Raw genomic sequence first — 14,935 nt, 5'->3', positions numbered from 1 at the left:
CGGCACATAACAACAACAACCTAACAAAAAGAACACAGTAGAAGTGATGAATGTGTGTGACTTCTGAGGCTGGATCAGGAAAAGCCAAGCAACATAGGAAAATTCAGTCACTAAACCTTGAGACCACCATGCCATCAGGACTCCAAGTAGATGTTCTAGTCAACAGCCTCAGCTAAGCTTCCAGCTGACAAGCACTATCAGCTAAAGAAGTCTTCTTAGATACCACGCCCAGCTGAGCCTTCAGATGACTAAAAATCAAGCCAAGGTGGCTGCAACCAAGCAAAGCCAAGCAAAACCTACACGGCTGTACCCTCCTGGATTTTTTATCTACAAAACAGTAAGCTAAATAAAATGGTGATTGTTTTATACCACTAGGCTTTGAGTAATTTCTTGCCAAGCAAAATATAATTGCAACAAAGAGACAGTTGTTGTTGTTGTTATGCGCTGTCGAGTCAGACCCAACTAACAGCGACCCCTCCTTGGTTTTCTGAGGTAGTATCACTATGGAAGTAGACTGCCCCATCTTCCTTCCAAGGAGTGGCTGGTGGGTTTGAACCGCCAGCCTTCTGGCTAGCAGTCAAGTGCCTTAGGCACTATGCTACCAGAACTCCTACAAAGAGACCGGGAGAGAGAATTTCTGGGTTTTGTTGTTGTTAACTATCAAGAAAGTATCAAATATCTGAAGAAAAAAAGTCTGACCTGAATACCTAAAATTTTTATACAACAAAGCCAACCTAAATTACAAGGGTTTAAAGTTTTAAAACAGAAATACATACATGTGTATATGTCTGTGTACATACATATATGTGACTGGTATATGCTTTTTTATATATGTAATTAGAAACAGATAAGATAAATACTACTGAAAATTGCATTACTAACACAAGTAGCAAAGAAATTAAAGCACTTAGATGAAATTAATAGATAATGCAAGAAAGACAATCTAAATTAAGGATAACTGGTATACTTTAAGAAAAAAAAGCTGACTTCCAATAAGATAGCAGACAAGCGAAACAGACCTTCTTCAACAAAGAAAAGAAAAACCAATGTGCAGGGATACAGAAGATAATCCTGGAGGCCTGAGCTTTGCAAGGAACTATACAGAAGTGGATTAGGCACCAACTAGTAGAAAAATTTGAACAAAAACAGTGAGTACAGAGATGGTCAGAGCTGCAGACTGTCAGCTACTCTGACAGGACCAACAGCCCGAATATTTCCAAGTAGTGCTGGGACCTGAGAATTGACCTAAAGATCAGCCCTGGTCACCAAAGGCTGTAGGGATGACTGCGCTGGTGGCCTATAACTAGGAAGGGAAATAGCAATGAGGGAGACAAGCTGAGCTGTTGACTTTCCACGGGCCGGAGGGTGCAGCCATTTTGAATATTTAAAGTGTCCAAGGGCACCGCCATTTTGGATATTTAAAGTGACTGAGGACGTAGCCATTTTGAATGTTTACAAGTGGTGGCCATTTTGAATATTTAAAGTGACTGAGGGTGCAGCCATTTTGAATGTTTACGAGTGGCAGCCATTTGAGATATTTAAAGTGACTGAGAGTGCAGACATTTTGAATCTTTATAAGTGGCAACCATTTTGGATTTTAAAGTGATAGCATTCCCATTCAGATTCCAGGGACCTAAGAATAGGCTCTGTTTGCCAAGGTTGGCAGGGACATATGAGAGGCTGACAAAAGAAAGGAGACAGGTGGTGAGTGTGTAAGTGCTGTCAACCAGCGAACAGAGGAGCACAGTACTCTGCTTGTGTAGATAACATACAAACAAAACGAAAATCATGGGCAAGTCATTCCAACATACAATCACCAACTAAATAAATATACACACAAAAATGTCACAATGCCTCGGAGACAACAGAGCATCACAGTCCATACAAAGAATCAACATAAAGCAGGAGAAACAAGGGACCAGGATACAGACCCAAAACACATCCCCGAGGAAGATGCAGCATTGGAACTCCCTGATAAAGAATTCAAAAGAATTATATTTAGGTATCTTCAATGAACTGAGAGACAGATCAAGGAAAACACAGAGAAAACCCTATAACAATTTTGAAAGACAATACAAGAACAAAATGACAGAATAAATGAAAAATTAGAAATCATATAAAATGTACACACAGAAATTGAGATTAATACTAAATTTTCAGAAATAGATAAGACATTGAATGGGCAAAAGAACAGCACTGAATCAATGGAAGACAGAATTAGGGACCTTGAAGGCAAATATCTGAACATGTTTTTTGAAAGAGATAAATCAGAATAAAGATCAAAACAAAATGAAGAAAGCCTAAGGTTCATTTGGGATACCATCAAAAGGAATAACCTATGTGTCACCGGAATTCCAAAACAGGAAGAGACAAATAAAACCATAGAAAAAATTGTCAAAGATTTGTTGGAAGAGAATTTTCCTGGTATGATGAAAGATGAGAATACATCTATTCAGGAAGTCCATCGAACCCCAAACAGGATAGACCCCAAAAGAAAATCATCCAGACACATCAATATCATCAAAATTACCAAAACCAAAGACAAAGAAAGAATCCTGAAAGCAGCACGGGAAAAAACAAAAAGTTACTTACCAGGGTCAACCAATAAGACTAAGCTTGGATTTCTCAAAAGAAACCATGCAGGCAAGAAGACAATGGGATGGTATATATAAAACCCTGAAAGAAAAAATCTCCAACCAAGACTTATGCACCCAGCAAAACTGTCTCTCAAATATGATGGTGAAATTAGAACATTTCCAGATAAACAGAAATTAAGGGAAATTTGTTAAAACCAGACCAAGCCTACGAGAGATGCTAAAGGGAGTCCTTTGGACAGAGAAGCAACAACAGCCAACAACAACTGACCATTAACACACATGATGATGTAACCCAGAAACCAACCCAGCTGTGGAAGTATCCAAAATAAATAAGCCTACAAGATTGTAAACACAGAACCAGAGATATCAATTGACAAATTAAGACAACTACAAACCAAAAAGAGGGAAAAAACTGTGTCGTTACAGAACTTCTAGATGGTAGGGAAGTCAAGACAACTACAAGACAGAACGGACTGTTCAAACTTGCGAAGAAAACTATAAATCACAGGGTAACCTCAAAGAAAAATGATAAACCTTCACAACAAAATAACAAAGAGGACCACCATAAATATTCAGCAAATACTAAAACAGCAGCAATGAAGGAATTGATAACATGATTCATAAATAAAACGAGCTCAGCATAGAAAATTATGTTATTGTTGTTGTGGGCTATCAAGTCGGATCCAACTCATAGAGACCCCTCCTTGGGTTTCCGAGGCAATATCACTACAGAAGTAGACTGCCCAACCTTCCTTCCGAAGAGTGGCTCTGGCTAGCAGTCAAGTGCCTTAGGCACGAGCCTACCAGAGAACAAGAAATCAACACCACAAAAAAGCACATAAAAAATATGACAGCAACAAATTCATAGTTGCCTATAATTACATATCAGGCAAGGGATTTATCTCTAAGATTTATAGCAAAGAGTGGATGACCAAACTATGGTACATACACATAATGGGAGCTCTGGTAGCATAGTGGCTAAGACACTTGCCTGCTAACCAGACGGCTGGCGGTTCAAACCCACCAGCCACTCCTCGGAAGGAAGGTTGGGCAATCTACTTCTGTAGTGATACTGCCTCGGAAACCCAAGGAAGGGTCACTATGAGTCGGGTTTGACTCGACAGCACATAACAACAACAACAACATGCAGTACTAAAGAATAATGTAGAGTCTGCAAAACACCACAAAATATGGATAAACTTGGAGTACATTATTCTGAGTGAAGTAAGTCAGTCACAGAAGGACAAATATAACACTAGTTCGTTGTTGTGGAGGTTCAAGGAAAGGTTTATATATGGAGGGAAACTTTGTTGGTTGCCAGTGATAGGAAGGGAGGGGAGGGAACATTGAAAAAAAAAATGCATTGACCCATGTCACTTCAGTTTTGTGTATTTTACCATACGTAAATTATATTTCAATAAAATGCATTAAAAAAAAAAAAATGCTCAATTGGCATAACATACCACACAAAACACTGTTTCACCTACTACTTTGACGAGTAGCGACTAGGATCTTAAAAGCTTGCAAGCAGCCATCTACATGCAACGATGGGTCTTTCCTTGTTCACAGCAAAGAAGAATGAAGAAAACCAAAGACTCATGGAGACAACTAGTCCAAGTGACTGGTACACCATGTGATCCTCAGTGTATGACTGTGAGACCAGAAGAACTAGATAGTGCCCAGCTACCACTGTCAACTACTCAGAGGGGGATCTATGTAGGAGATCCTGGATAGAGAGGGAGAACAATGTAGAGCAAAACTCAAAAGCATTTGGGGGAAAAAAAAAAGGGCCAGGTTTGCTGGTCTGGTAGCGCCTAGTGAAACCACTGAAACTATGGCCCCTAGGTGCCCTTCAGGTCTGGAATTGAACCCATACCTATGGCTTCCAGCCAAACAAAAGGCGTATGAGGTGAACATTTACACTAGGTAGATACACTCCTTGGAGAGAACAATTACAGGAGAAAAAAGGGCTGGTTATGCACAGGGAAACAGTTCAGGGGGCAAGAGTGCATGGAGGGATGGACACAGGGAAGAGGTAACTATGGGGAGGCTGTGGGAGGGGAGCTGTTACACTGTGGTAAATTGTAGTCAATGTCATGAGACAAAGTGTGAACTGCTGTATGGAAAGTGAATTTGTTCTGTAAACTTTCACCCAAATCACAATAAAAATAAATAAATACAAAACAAAATTTACCTAAAACTGGAGAAAAAGCAAAGCAGCATGTTCAAAAAAAAATGGTAGAAAAATCTGCCAATACCTTGACAGATCCTAGTTAAGCTACTAAATTGCAAAAAAAATGAAAGGGAAAAAAAAAAAACCTTGACTTCCATTTCCATCATCATCCAAAAGAAAATAAATATTCAATAAAAGCTATAGAAGCTGTAACAACATAATGAACAAGATGATCTAATGAATATACTAGATAGACTATTACACATAACAGGGAAATGGATGTTGTTTTCAAATATACATGGAATATTTGTGAAATCTGATTACATAGCAAGTACCGCAAATTCTCACACAAAGTATTTATAAGCATCGTTAGTGATGAACTAAGTAGAGACAGTCTACGTTCAAGAAATGGAGCAAGCAATATCCTATTGCGGTGCAGTAAATTACTTAGTGTGGCTTTTCTACCCATAAGTCTCTGCAAATTCCAAGGTGGAGTTTGTCATGAGCAACTGAGGAGCTCCTGATTATAAATGTTATCCACCTGGGTTATTTCTGTTGGGTGTGGCACAACACAATGTTATGGGAGACTCACTCTCAGGTACTTAGAATTCTGTTATGATTGGTTGGTTTGGCCACTCTGCCAAGCTCAAAAGGAGGCCTCCTAGAGGCAGAACTCTCTCTGACTGCTGGTTGAGGAAGATATGCTGCTGAAACAGACACGTGCTCCTAAAAGAGACACATGCTGCTGGGAAAGAGACACAAGAGACATGCATTGCTGAGTAAGACACCAAGGGACATGCACTGCTGGGGGAGAGACTGTGAGAGACTTGGCTGAGAGACAGTGGGCTGGGAGAGAGACTGAGCTTTTTTTCCTGAACTTGAATTGTAGCCTGGTGCTTCCCTAATAAGCCCCATAATCTGTGAGTTCTGTGTGGCCACTGCAGCAAATTAGCGAACCCAGGAGAGAGGTGGTGGATGCTTTGGGAGGAACTGTTGGAGAAAGGGCTGGAGGGAGGCAGCATGTCTGGCCTGGCAGGAATGAGCCTTGGGCCATTGATGGTGATTCTGTCTTCTTCTTGTGGTGTTCTAGGAGGTCAGAACATGTGGCCTCCTTGTTGTTTTATCACCTAAAGATGTCAATTCTCCCCAAAATCAACTTGCAGGTACAAAGCAATCCCTAAGAAATCTGTTAAACTGGAAGCAAAATTTATACAGCAGTGCAAAGAGCTTGAAAAAAAAAAGAAAGCCAAGACACAATAGTCCTAAAGAATAAGGCAGGAAGAATTACTCTACTAGATTTCAAGACTTAATTATAAAAAGATAGTTATTAAGACAATGTGATAGTAACAGAAGAATAGACAAGTATACCTATGGACCAGAGAGCCCAGAAACATAAGTGCAAAATTGACATATGACAGAACTGGCACCGTAGATCATACAAAAAGGATACCCTAACCAATATACACTCCAGATAACTGATTATCCATATGGAAAAAAAATAAAGAAAACTGATCACTCCCTCACACTGCACTCAAAAATAAATTCCAGATGGATAAAGAGCCTAAATGAGAAAGGCAAAATTCTAAAATAAAATAGAGGATAAAAAATTATTCTTTAGGCAGCCAGATTAAAAAAAAAAAAAAAAGCACCTACAAAGAAGAAAAATATCTGATCACCCTCACACTTCTTCACAGCAATATTTAGTGCCAGATGAAAATGGAGCAATGTTTAAAAATTATAAGCCAGACCAATTATGTATGTCTATTTTTTTAGCCAGCCAGGTGTCATAAAATATGGCAGACATTCTCAAGCACAAAAATTCAAGAATTCAGAAGCCAACAGAAGACCATCTAGGAAAAAAATACTTAACAATGAAATATACCCATTTAATATTTGAATGAAATAAAGAGCTTATGAAAAGACCCGCCATAATAAAATAACTGATAGTGAGCTGGTGAGTATCAAACCAATTTACTTATGGAGCTAAAAATTTATTTATAAAAATTTAAGATTTTGAAACAGAAGGTAAATGTTACAAACTTGGGTAATGTAAAAGCAACAATTTAACAACAAACTAGAGGTAAGAATGAGACACTGGAAGAAATGTAGGAGTGTTGTCTTCTTTCAAAGAGAAACAAAAAGGCCTGTCTAAAATTGAAACATGCAATTAAAACAACAGCAAACAGGAATGTTATTTCTTGCCAAACAGCAGAGCTTAAGGATTGATAATATCCAGTGTTCACAAAGTGACTGAAAAATAGACTCTCTCCCATTGTGCTGGTAAGATACTAAATTAGCATAAAATTTTAGTGGACAAGTTTTCAAGACATATCAAAATTCAAAAGACAAATCCTAGAAGGGAAAGGATCTACAATTTTTAAAAGTATCTCCAACATGTGCACCAGCTTACCCTCTCATTGGCCTGCTATGGCAAAGCCCAAAGAAAGACTGCAGGAAAACAACACAAGAGCCAACCTAAGGCCAGACCAAAAGTTGAAGGAAACAGATTATGTGAAATTCTTTATTACTCAGTCTTTCTCTCCTCATGGTTTTACCCTGCTATCCTCTTGAAGGAAGACTATTCAGAATCATAAATTTATAAAATATAATGAAGTATGGGCTAGAAGGTAATTTTAAGATGTATCCTGGTTTTTTGCCTTACATTAACAGCAATCACTTGAAGAATGAAAAGAATTACGAAAGAGTACTATGCTATTATCAAGCAACTTGATCAGTTACATGTTGCAATGCTCCAAATACAAAAACAAAACTCAAAATTTAAATTTGCTTAATCCTAGAATAGGCTGCTTATAAACATAGCTTTTAAATTTAAATATGTTTCTCTCTCTTGACCGTACCTGTTAGCCAAACTGTGCAACCACGAAAGCCACCTCTGGTCCCCACCACCTGACCTCTCTTGTTCCTGCTGACATGGTGAGCTTGATAGGTGACATTAGTTGCTCTCTGCATTCCCTGAGGAAGAAAAAGAATTCTAGTTCATTTGAGTCCTTTAAAAGGTAAACAAACATTTCTTATAAAAATTTAGTTTGTTATCCTGCATAATCTGCCAAATGAAAAAGATGAACTGACAGCTAACTTTTGATTTTTCCTTTTGAGTACCTGGCACAATGTTTAGTGCTTTTATATATACCAATTAATTTCATCCTCAGAGCAACCCAGTGACCAGGGTACTGTTACCACTGTGATTCTAGGGATTCTGTGTTAAGCCTGAGAAAAGTTAAACAAATTGCCCAAGATAACTAGTAAGTAGGAGCTCTGATAGCGTAGTGCCTAAGGCACTTGACTGCTAATCAGAAGGCTGTTGGTTCAAACCCACCAGCTATTCCTTGGAAGGAAAGTTGGGCAAATCTACTTCCATAGACTCATGGCACATAACAACAACATCTCTATGGAAGTAGATTCCCAGTCTTCCTTCTGAGCAGTGGCTGGTAGGTTTGAACCGCCAGCCTTCTGGTTAGCAGTCAAATGCCTTAGGCACTACACCAGGTTTAAAAGTGATTATCTGACAACAAGCTGTAAACTGCTGAGGATATGCTTTCAAGAAAACAAAGGATAAGCAGAGACTGTTCTTGAAAACACAGGATAAGCAGAGACTGTTCTTGACATCTACATTTAATATTGAAGGAAAAAGTACAAGCTACACTGAAGGCACTGGTGAAAAACAGGGTTACAGGACTGACAGAGTACCAACTGAAATGTTTCAACAAATGGGCACAGCACTGGAGGCGCTCACTCATCAATGCCAAGAAATTTGGAAGACATCTACCCGGCCAAGAAACTGGAAGAAATCCCCATTTGTGCCCAAAGAAAGGCAATACAACAGAAAGCAGAAATTATCGAACAATATTATTACATGCAAGTAAAATTTTGCTGAAGATAATTTAAAAACAGTTGCAGCAATGTATCAACAGGGAAGTGCCAGAAATTTAAGCTAGATTCAGAAGAGGACATGGAACTAGGGATGTCATTGTTGACATCAGATGGATCTTGGGTAAAAGCAGAAAATACCAGAAAACATGTTTTCCTGTGTTTTATTGACTATGCAAAGGATTTGACTGTTTGGATCAAATTATGGATAACATTGTGGAGAATGGGAATTCCAAAACACTTAGTTGTGCTCATGCAGAACCTATACATAGACTAAGAGGCAATGTTTTGAACAGAACAAGGGGATACTGCATGTTTCAAAAACAAGAAAGATATGCATCAAGGTTGTATCCTTTCCCCATACTTGTTCAATCTACATGCTGAGCAAATCATTTCAGAAGCTGGACACAGTTTCAGGATTGATCACAACCTGTGATATATGGATGACACAATCTTGCTTGCTGAAAGTGAAGAGGACTTGAAGCACTTACTAATGACGATCCAAGACTATGTCTGTCATATTTATATCACCATAAAGAAAACAAATATCCTCACAAATGGGCCAATAAGCAACATCATGATAAACAGAGAAAAGACTGAAGTTGTTAAGGATTTCATTTCACTTCAGTCCACAATCACCGCCCATGGAAGCAGCCGTCAAGAAATCAAATGAAGTACTGCATTGGGCAAATGTGCTGCAAAAGACATCACGAAAGTGTTAAAAAGCAAAGATGTCACTTTGAAGACTAAGGTGTGCCTAACCCAATCCACAGTCTTTTCCATTACCTCACATGCATGTGAACACTGGATAATGAATAAGGAAAACCAACATTATTATGGTTTTGGTAAAGAATATTAAATATGCCATGGACTGCGAGAAGAACAAACAAATATGTCTTGGAAGAAGTACAGCCAGAATGCTCCTTAGAAGCAAGCAAGGATGGTGAAACTTTGTCTCACATACTTTGGGCATTTTAAGAGACCAGCCCCTGGAGAAGGACATCTCCAGGTGAAACAGAGAGTCAGCAAAACAGAGGACAAACAAAAAGGTCAATGAGATGGACTGACAAGTGGCTGTAATAATGGTATCAAACATAGCAATGATGCTGCCCCCACACCATTTTTGCAATACCTAGTAGCAGGATTGCTGCATCCTGTGGTATTTCTAATTTTTTAAGGAAGTGTCATGTTTCTGGGTGTTGATCTTGACCCTTCTTTCCCCTTACGACATTAGAGGAGGTCAGATACCCCCATGCCATCTTTACAGTCCCCAAAATGAAATTAATGTTGGATAAAAATCAACAGATGGTAGAGTATGCTGAGAAGAAACCCTGAGTTCACTATTACTAACTAATGAAACCAATCTTTTTTAATAATACTAACAGTCAAAGACTAATAGCAAAAGTGAAGATCATGCATTACTGGAGGCTGAGAAAACAACTTGAAAAGGCTACACTTAAATATGTTCCCCAGAAACACTAGCATGACACAGGTGCTTGTTAGAAAAGTCTCAGACCCTTCCCAGACCTCCTGAATGCTTATCTGATCACCATCAAGTGCTATGCATGTATATGCATGCATGTAAAACAAACTACTGCCAACTACTGTTTTAAAGGTTAAAGAATTACACATTGATTTAATTATTTATTTATTTTTCATTTCAGTATCTTCAATGGAAGAGCCCCCGTGGATGATCTCCAGTTGGAAAGCCTGGCCCAAAGTAAATCCTTTAAGTCAGAAATGAGTCTGGGACTACTTGGTCATTCATTGAATATTTGTTAATTGATCCATTCTAAGTACTAGGGATAGAGTCCCTGGGTGGCACAAATGGTTAAGCCCTTGACTATTTGCCAAAATGTTGGCTGTTCAAACCCACCCAGGGTGCCTCAGAAGCCAGGCTTAGCAATCTGCTTCTGCTAGCTAGGTCACAACCTTGAAAACCCTATGGAGCAGTTCTATTCTGCACACACGGGTTCACTATGAGTCAGAACTGACTGGACAGCAACTAACAACAACAACATACACTGGAGATAAAATTGTTTCTGAAAGAGAGACCAGCCATAAATAGGTAAATAAGGAAATCACCTCCCTGGCTCATAGGAGGACATGAACAAATGGGGTTCAGCAGATTTGATTTCCTGACTGCTGTTTCCATGGGTGTTGACTGTGGATCTAAGTAAAATAAAATTCTTGACAACTTCAATATTTTCTTCATTTATCATGATGCTGCTTACTGCTCCAGTTGTGATAATTTTGTTTTCTGTATGTTGAGGTATAATCCATACCAAAAGCTGTAGTCTTTGATCTTCATCAGTAAGTGCTTCAAGTCATCTTCACTTTCAGCAAGCAAGGTTGTGTCATCTGCATACTGTATGTTGTTAGTAAGTCTTTCTCCAATCCTGATGCTGTGTTCTTGTTCATATAGTCCAGCTTCTCACATTATTTTCTCAGCCTACAGACTGATTAAGTATGGTGAAAGGATATAACCAACACACACTGTTCCTGATTTTAAGTCACACGGTTCTGTTCAAATGACTGCCTCCTGATCTATATACAGGTTACTCATAAGAACAATTCCCATTCCTCACAATGTTATCTATAAACTGTTATGATCCACATAGTTGAATGCCTTTGTATAGACAATAAAACACAAATACTTATTTCTGGTATTCTTTCCTTTTAGCCAACACCCATCTGACATGAACAATGATATCCCTTGTATCCCTCTTCTGAATCTAGCTGGAATTTCTGGCAGTTCACTGTCCATGTACTGCTGCAACCATTTTTTTTTTTAATTCTCTTCAGGAAAATTTTACTTGTGTGTGACATCATTAGATATGGTTCAATAATCTCCACATTCTGTTGAATCATGCTTCTTTGGAATGGGCACAAATATGGATCTCTTCTAGCAGGCTGGCCAGATAGCTGTTTTCCAAGTTTCTTGGCATAAACAAGTGAGTGCTTCCAATACTGCAGCCATTTGTTGGAATATCTCAGTGGGTATTCTGTCTATTCCTGGAGCCTTATTTTTCACCAATTATTTCAGTGCAGCTTGGACTTCTTCCTTCCGGACCATCAGTCCTTGATCATATGTTACCTCCTGAATGGTAGAATATTGATCAATTTTTTTGGTACAGTACCTATATATATTCCTTTTGTCTTCTTCGATGCTACCTATATCATTCAATATTTTGCCCACAGAATCCTTTCATATCACAACTCAAGTCCATTCCCTTTACTCTCCAATCAAAAGTAAGTTTCAGAGTCTCTTCTGACATCCATTTTTGTCTTCTCTTCCTTTCCTGTCTTTGTAATGACCTTTTGCTTTCTTCATGTATGATCCCTTGATGTCATCCCACAACTCATTTGGTCTTTGGTCACTGGTGTTCAGTGAACCAAATCTATTCTTCAGGTGGTCTCTGAATTCAGATGGGATATACTTAAGGTCAGATTTTGGCTCTTATGGACTTAATTGTCTTCAGCTTCAATTTAAACTTGCATATGAGAAACTGAAGGAGCTCTGATAGTATAGTACTAAGGCACTTGACTGCTAACCAGAAAGCTGGCAGTTCAAACCCACCAGCCACTCCTCAGAAGGAAGGCTGGGCAATCTACTTTCATAGTGATACCGCCTTGGAAACCCAAGGAGGTGTTGCTATGAGTCGGGTCCGTTTTCAAGGCATATAACAACAACAACAAGAGAAAGTGATGGTCTGTTCCACAGTCAGCCCCCAGCCTTGTTTTGACTGATGATATTAAGCTTCTCTATCTCCTCTTTCCACAGATGTAGCTCATTTGATCCTTGTCTATCCTGATGAGGTCCATTGGTAGAGTTCCTGTTTATATTGTTTAAAAAGGTATCTGCAAAGAATAAGTTGCTGGTCATGCAAAATTCTATTATGTGATCTCCAAAACTTCTATCACCAAGGTCCTATTTTCCAACTACCAATGCTGTAGCATAGTGGCTAAGGCACTTGACCGCTAACCAGAAGGCTGGCAGTTCAAACCCACCAGCCACTCCTTGGAAGAAAGATGGGGCAATCTACTTCCATAGTGATACTGCCTCAGAAACCCAAGGAGGGGTCACTATGAGTCGGGTCTGACTCGACGGCACGTAACAACAACAATGCTTCTTCATTTCCAACTTCCACATTGCAATCACTAATAATTATCAATACATCTTGATTGCCTATTTGATCAATTTCAGACTGCAGAAGTTAGTAAAACTTCAATTTCTTCCTCTTTTACTTTAGTGGTTCATGTGTAAAAATGATTGATAATCATATTAACTGGTCCTCTTTATTTATAAAAAAAATAAAACTCACTGCCACTGAGTCTTATAGTGGTGACCCCTTTGGGTTTCCAAGGCAGTAAATCTTTACAGAAGTATATTGCCCCATCTTCCCTCTGCGGAGTGACTAGTGGGTTTGAACCACCAAGCTTCTGATTGGCAGTCAAATGTCTTAGGCACTATGCTACCAGAGCTCTTCGGTATTCCTTATAGGCATATGGATATCATCCTATCATTCACAACACTGTACTTCAGGATAGATCCTGAAATGTTCTCTTTGACAATGAATGTGACGCCATTCCTCTTTGTCATTCCCAGCATAGACCATATGATTGTCTGATTTTAAATGGCCAGTACCAGCCCATTTCAGCTCACTAATGCCTACGATGTTGATTTTTATATTTTCCATTTCATTTGTGACAACTTCCAATTTTCCTAGATTCATACTCTATACATTCCTTATTCTGTTGATTAATGGATATCTGCAGCTGTTCATTGTCATTTTGAGTCATGCTACATCAGCAAATGAAGGTCTTAAAAGCTTTACTCTACCAAGGTCATTAAGATCAAGTCTGCTTTGAGGAGATAGCTCTTTCCCACTCATATGAGCCTCCTACCTGAGGGGCTCATCTTCCAGCACTGGATCAGACAATTTTTCCCTGTTATTCATAAGGTATTCAGTGGCCATTTTTTTTCAGAAGTGAACCTGGCCACATCCTTCTTCTTAGTCTTAGTCTGGAAGCTCCACTAACAGCTCTCCACCATGACTGACCTTGCTGTTATTTGAAATACCTGGGCCATAGCTTCCAGCATCACAGCAAGACACAAGCCACAACAATACAACAAACTGACAGGCAAATGATGAACTACAAAGAATAGTCTGAAGGTTTAAATCACTCTCTTGATTTGAACTAATTAGTAATTTACTTTCAAAACAAATCAAGGTTGAATTTTTTTTTCTTTTATTGATGCATCTCAGAGCAAGAGACAGTAACTTCTAGGCTGGTAGGACAGAAGATGCTGTTACCAACCAAATTTTATTTTAAGTAACCACTTTTGCATTTAAAAGTTTTGTTTTGTTTTGTTTCCTTTTTTTTAGTCAAAGCAAAGAATAGAAAGGTTTTCAGCTTCAACACTACTGATATTTTGGACCAGGTAACTCTTCATCCTGTGCACTAGGGTTTAGCAGCATCCTTGGCTTTTACCCTCTAGATGCCAGTAACACACACACAAGAGTAAAAACCAAAAATATCTCCAGATAGTGCCAAATGTCAGGAGGGAGGCAAAATCTCACCTGGTTAAGAACCATCAGAGTAGAGAATTACTCCTCAAAAGGCAATACAAGGGCCAAATTGTAGACACTTATTCAGTATTTCAAATTTAGAGAGCATGTAAACTATGGGGAGGCTAACACTTCTAGGTACCCTGCCAGAAACCAGGGGTGCCAAATCGCCCAAATCAATGATTCCAAAGTACCCACTATCTCTGGAAATTTTGTTGTCCTGTGAAAATAAATACATAATAACCACTGTCATCAAGTCAGTTCCAACTCAGAGACCCCTATTGGGTTTCCAAGGCTGTAAATCTTTACAGAAGTAGACTGCCTCATCTTCCTTCCGAAGAGCAGCTGGTGGTTTTGAAACACAGAATTTCTGGTTAACAGCCAAATACCTTAGCCACAATGGCATCAGAGCTCCTTGTAAATACGTAATAAAACCAAACCCACTGCCATCAGGTTGATTCCAACTCACAGTAATTCCCATTGGGATTGGATGCAGACTTCCTCATCTTTCTTCTGTGAAGCAGCTAGTGGGTTCAAACCACCAACCTACTGGTTAGCAGCCAAATACCTTAACCACTGCACCACCAGCTTGTTGTTGTTGTTATGTGCCATCGAGTCAGCCCTGACTCATAGCGACCCCTCCTTGGGTTTCCGAGGCAGTATCACTACGGAAGTAGGATTGCCCAACCTTCCTTCCGAGGAGT

At 39.1% G+C, this 14,935-nt stretch overlaps 1 protein-coding gene across 1 annotated transcript in view; it reads right to left on the bottom strand.

The window, feature by feature from the left end:
• The window catches only part of PAPSS1 (3'-phosphoadenosine 5'-phosphosulfate synthase 1), a 167,023-nt gene that overhangs the window by 132,574 nt on the left and 19,514 nt on the right, over window positions 1-14,935 (bottom strand). Inside the window, exon 2 of the mRNA XM_007940773.2 lies at window positions 7,629-7,743. Coding sequence (XP_007938964.1) covers window positions 7,629-7,743 — 115 coding nt within the window. The remainder of the gene's footprint in view (window positions 1-7,628; window positions 7,744-14,935) is intronic.

The sequence above is a fragment of the Orycteropus afer genome, unplaced genomic scaffold (genome assembly GCF_000298275.1).
Source record: "Orycteropus afer afer isolate SDZICR_OR568_19922 unplaced genomic scaffold, OryAfe1.0 scaffold00071, whole genome shotgun sequence".
Classification (NCBI taxonomy): domain Eukaryota; kingdom Metazoa; phylum Chordata; class Mammalia; order Tubulidentata; family Orycteropodidae; genus Orycteropus; species Orycteropus afer.
This window is presented reverse-complemented; position numbering and strand designations above follow the sequence as displayed.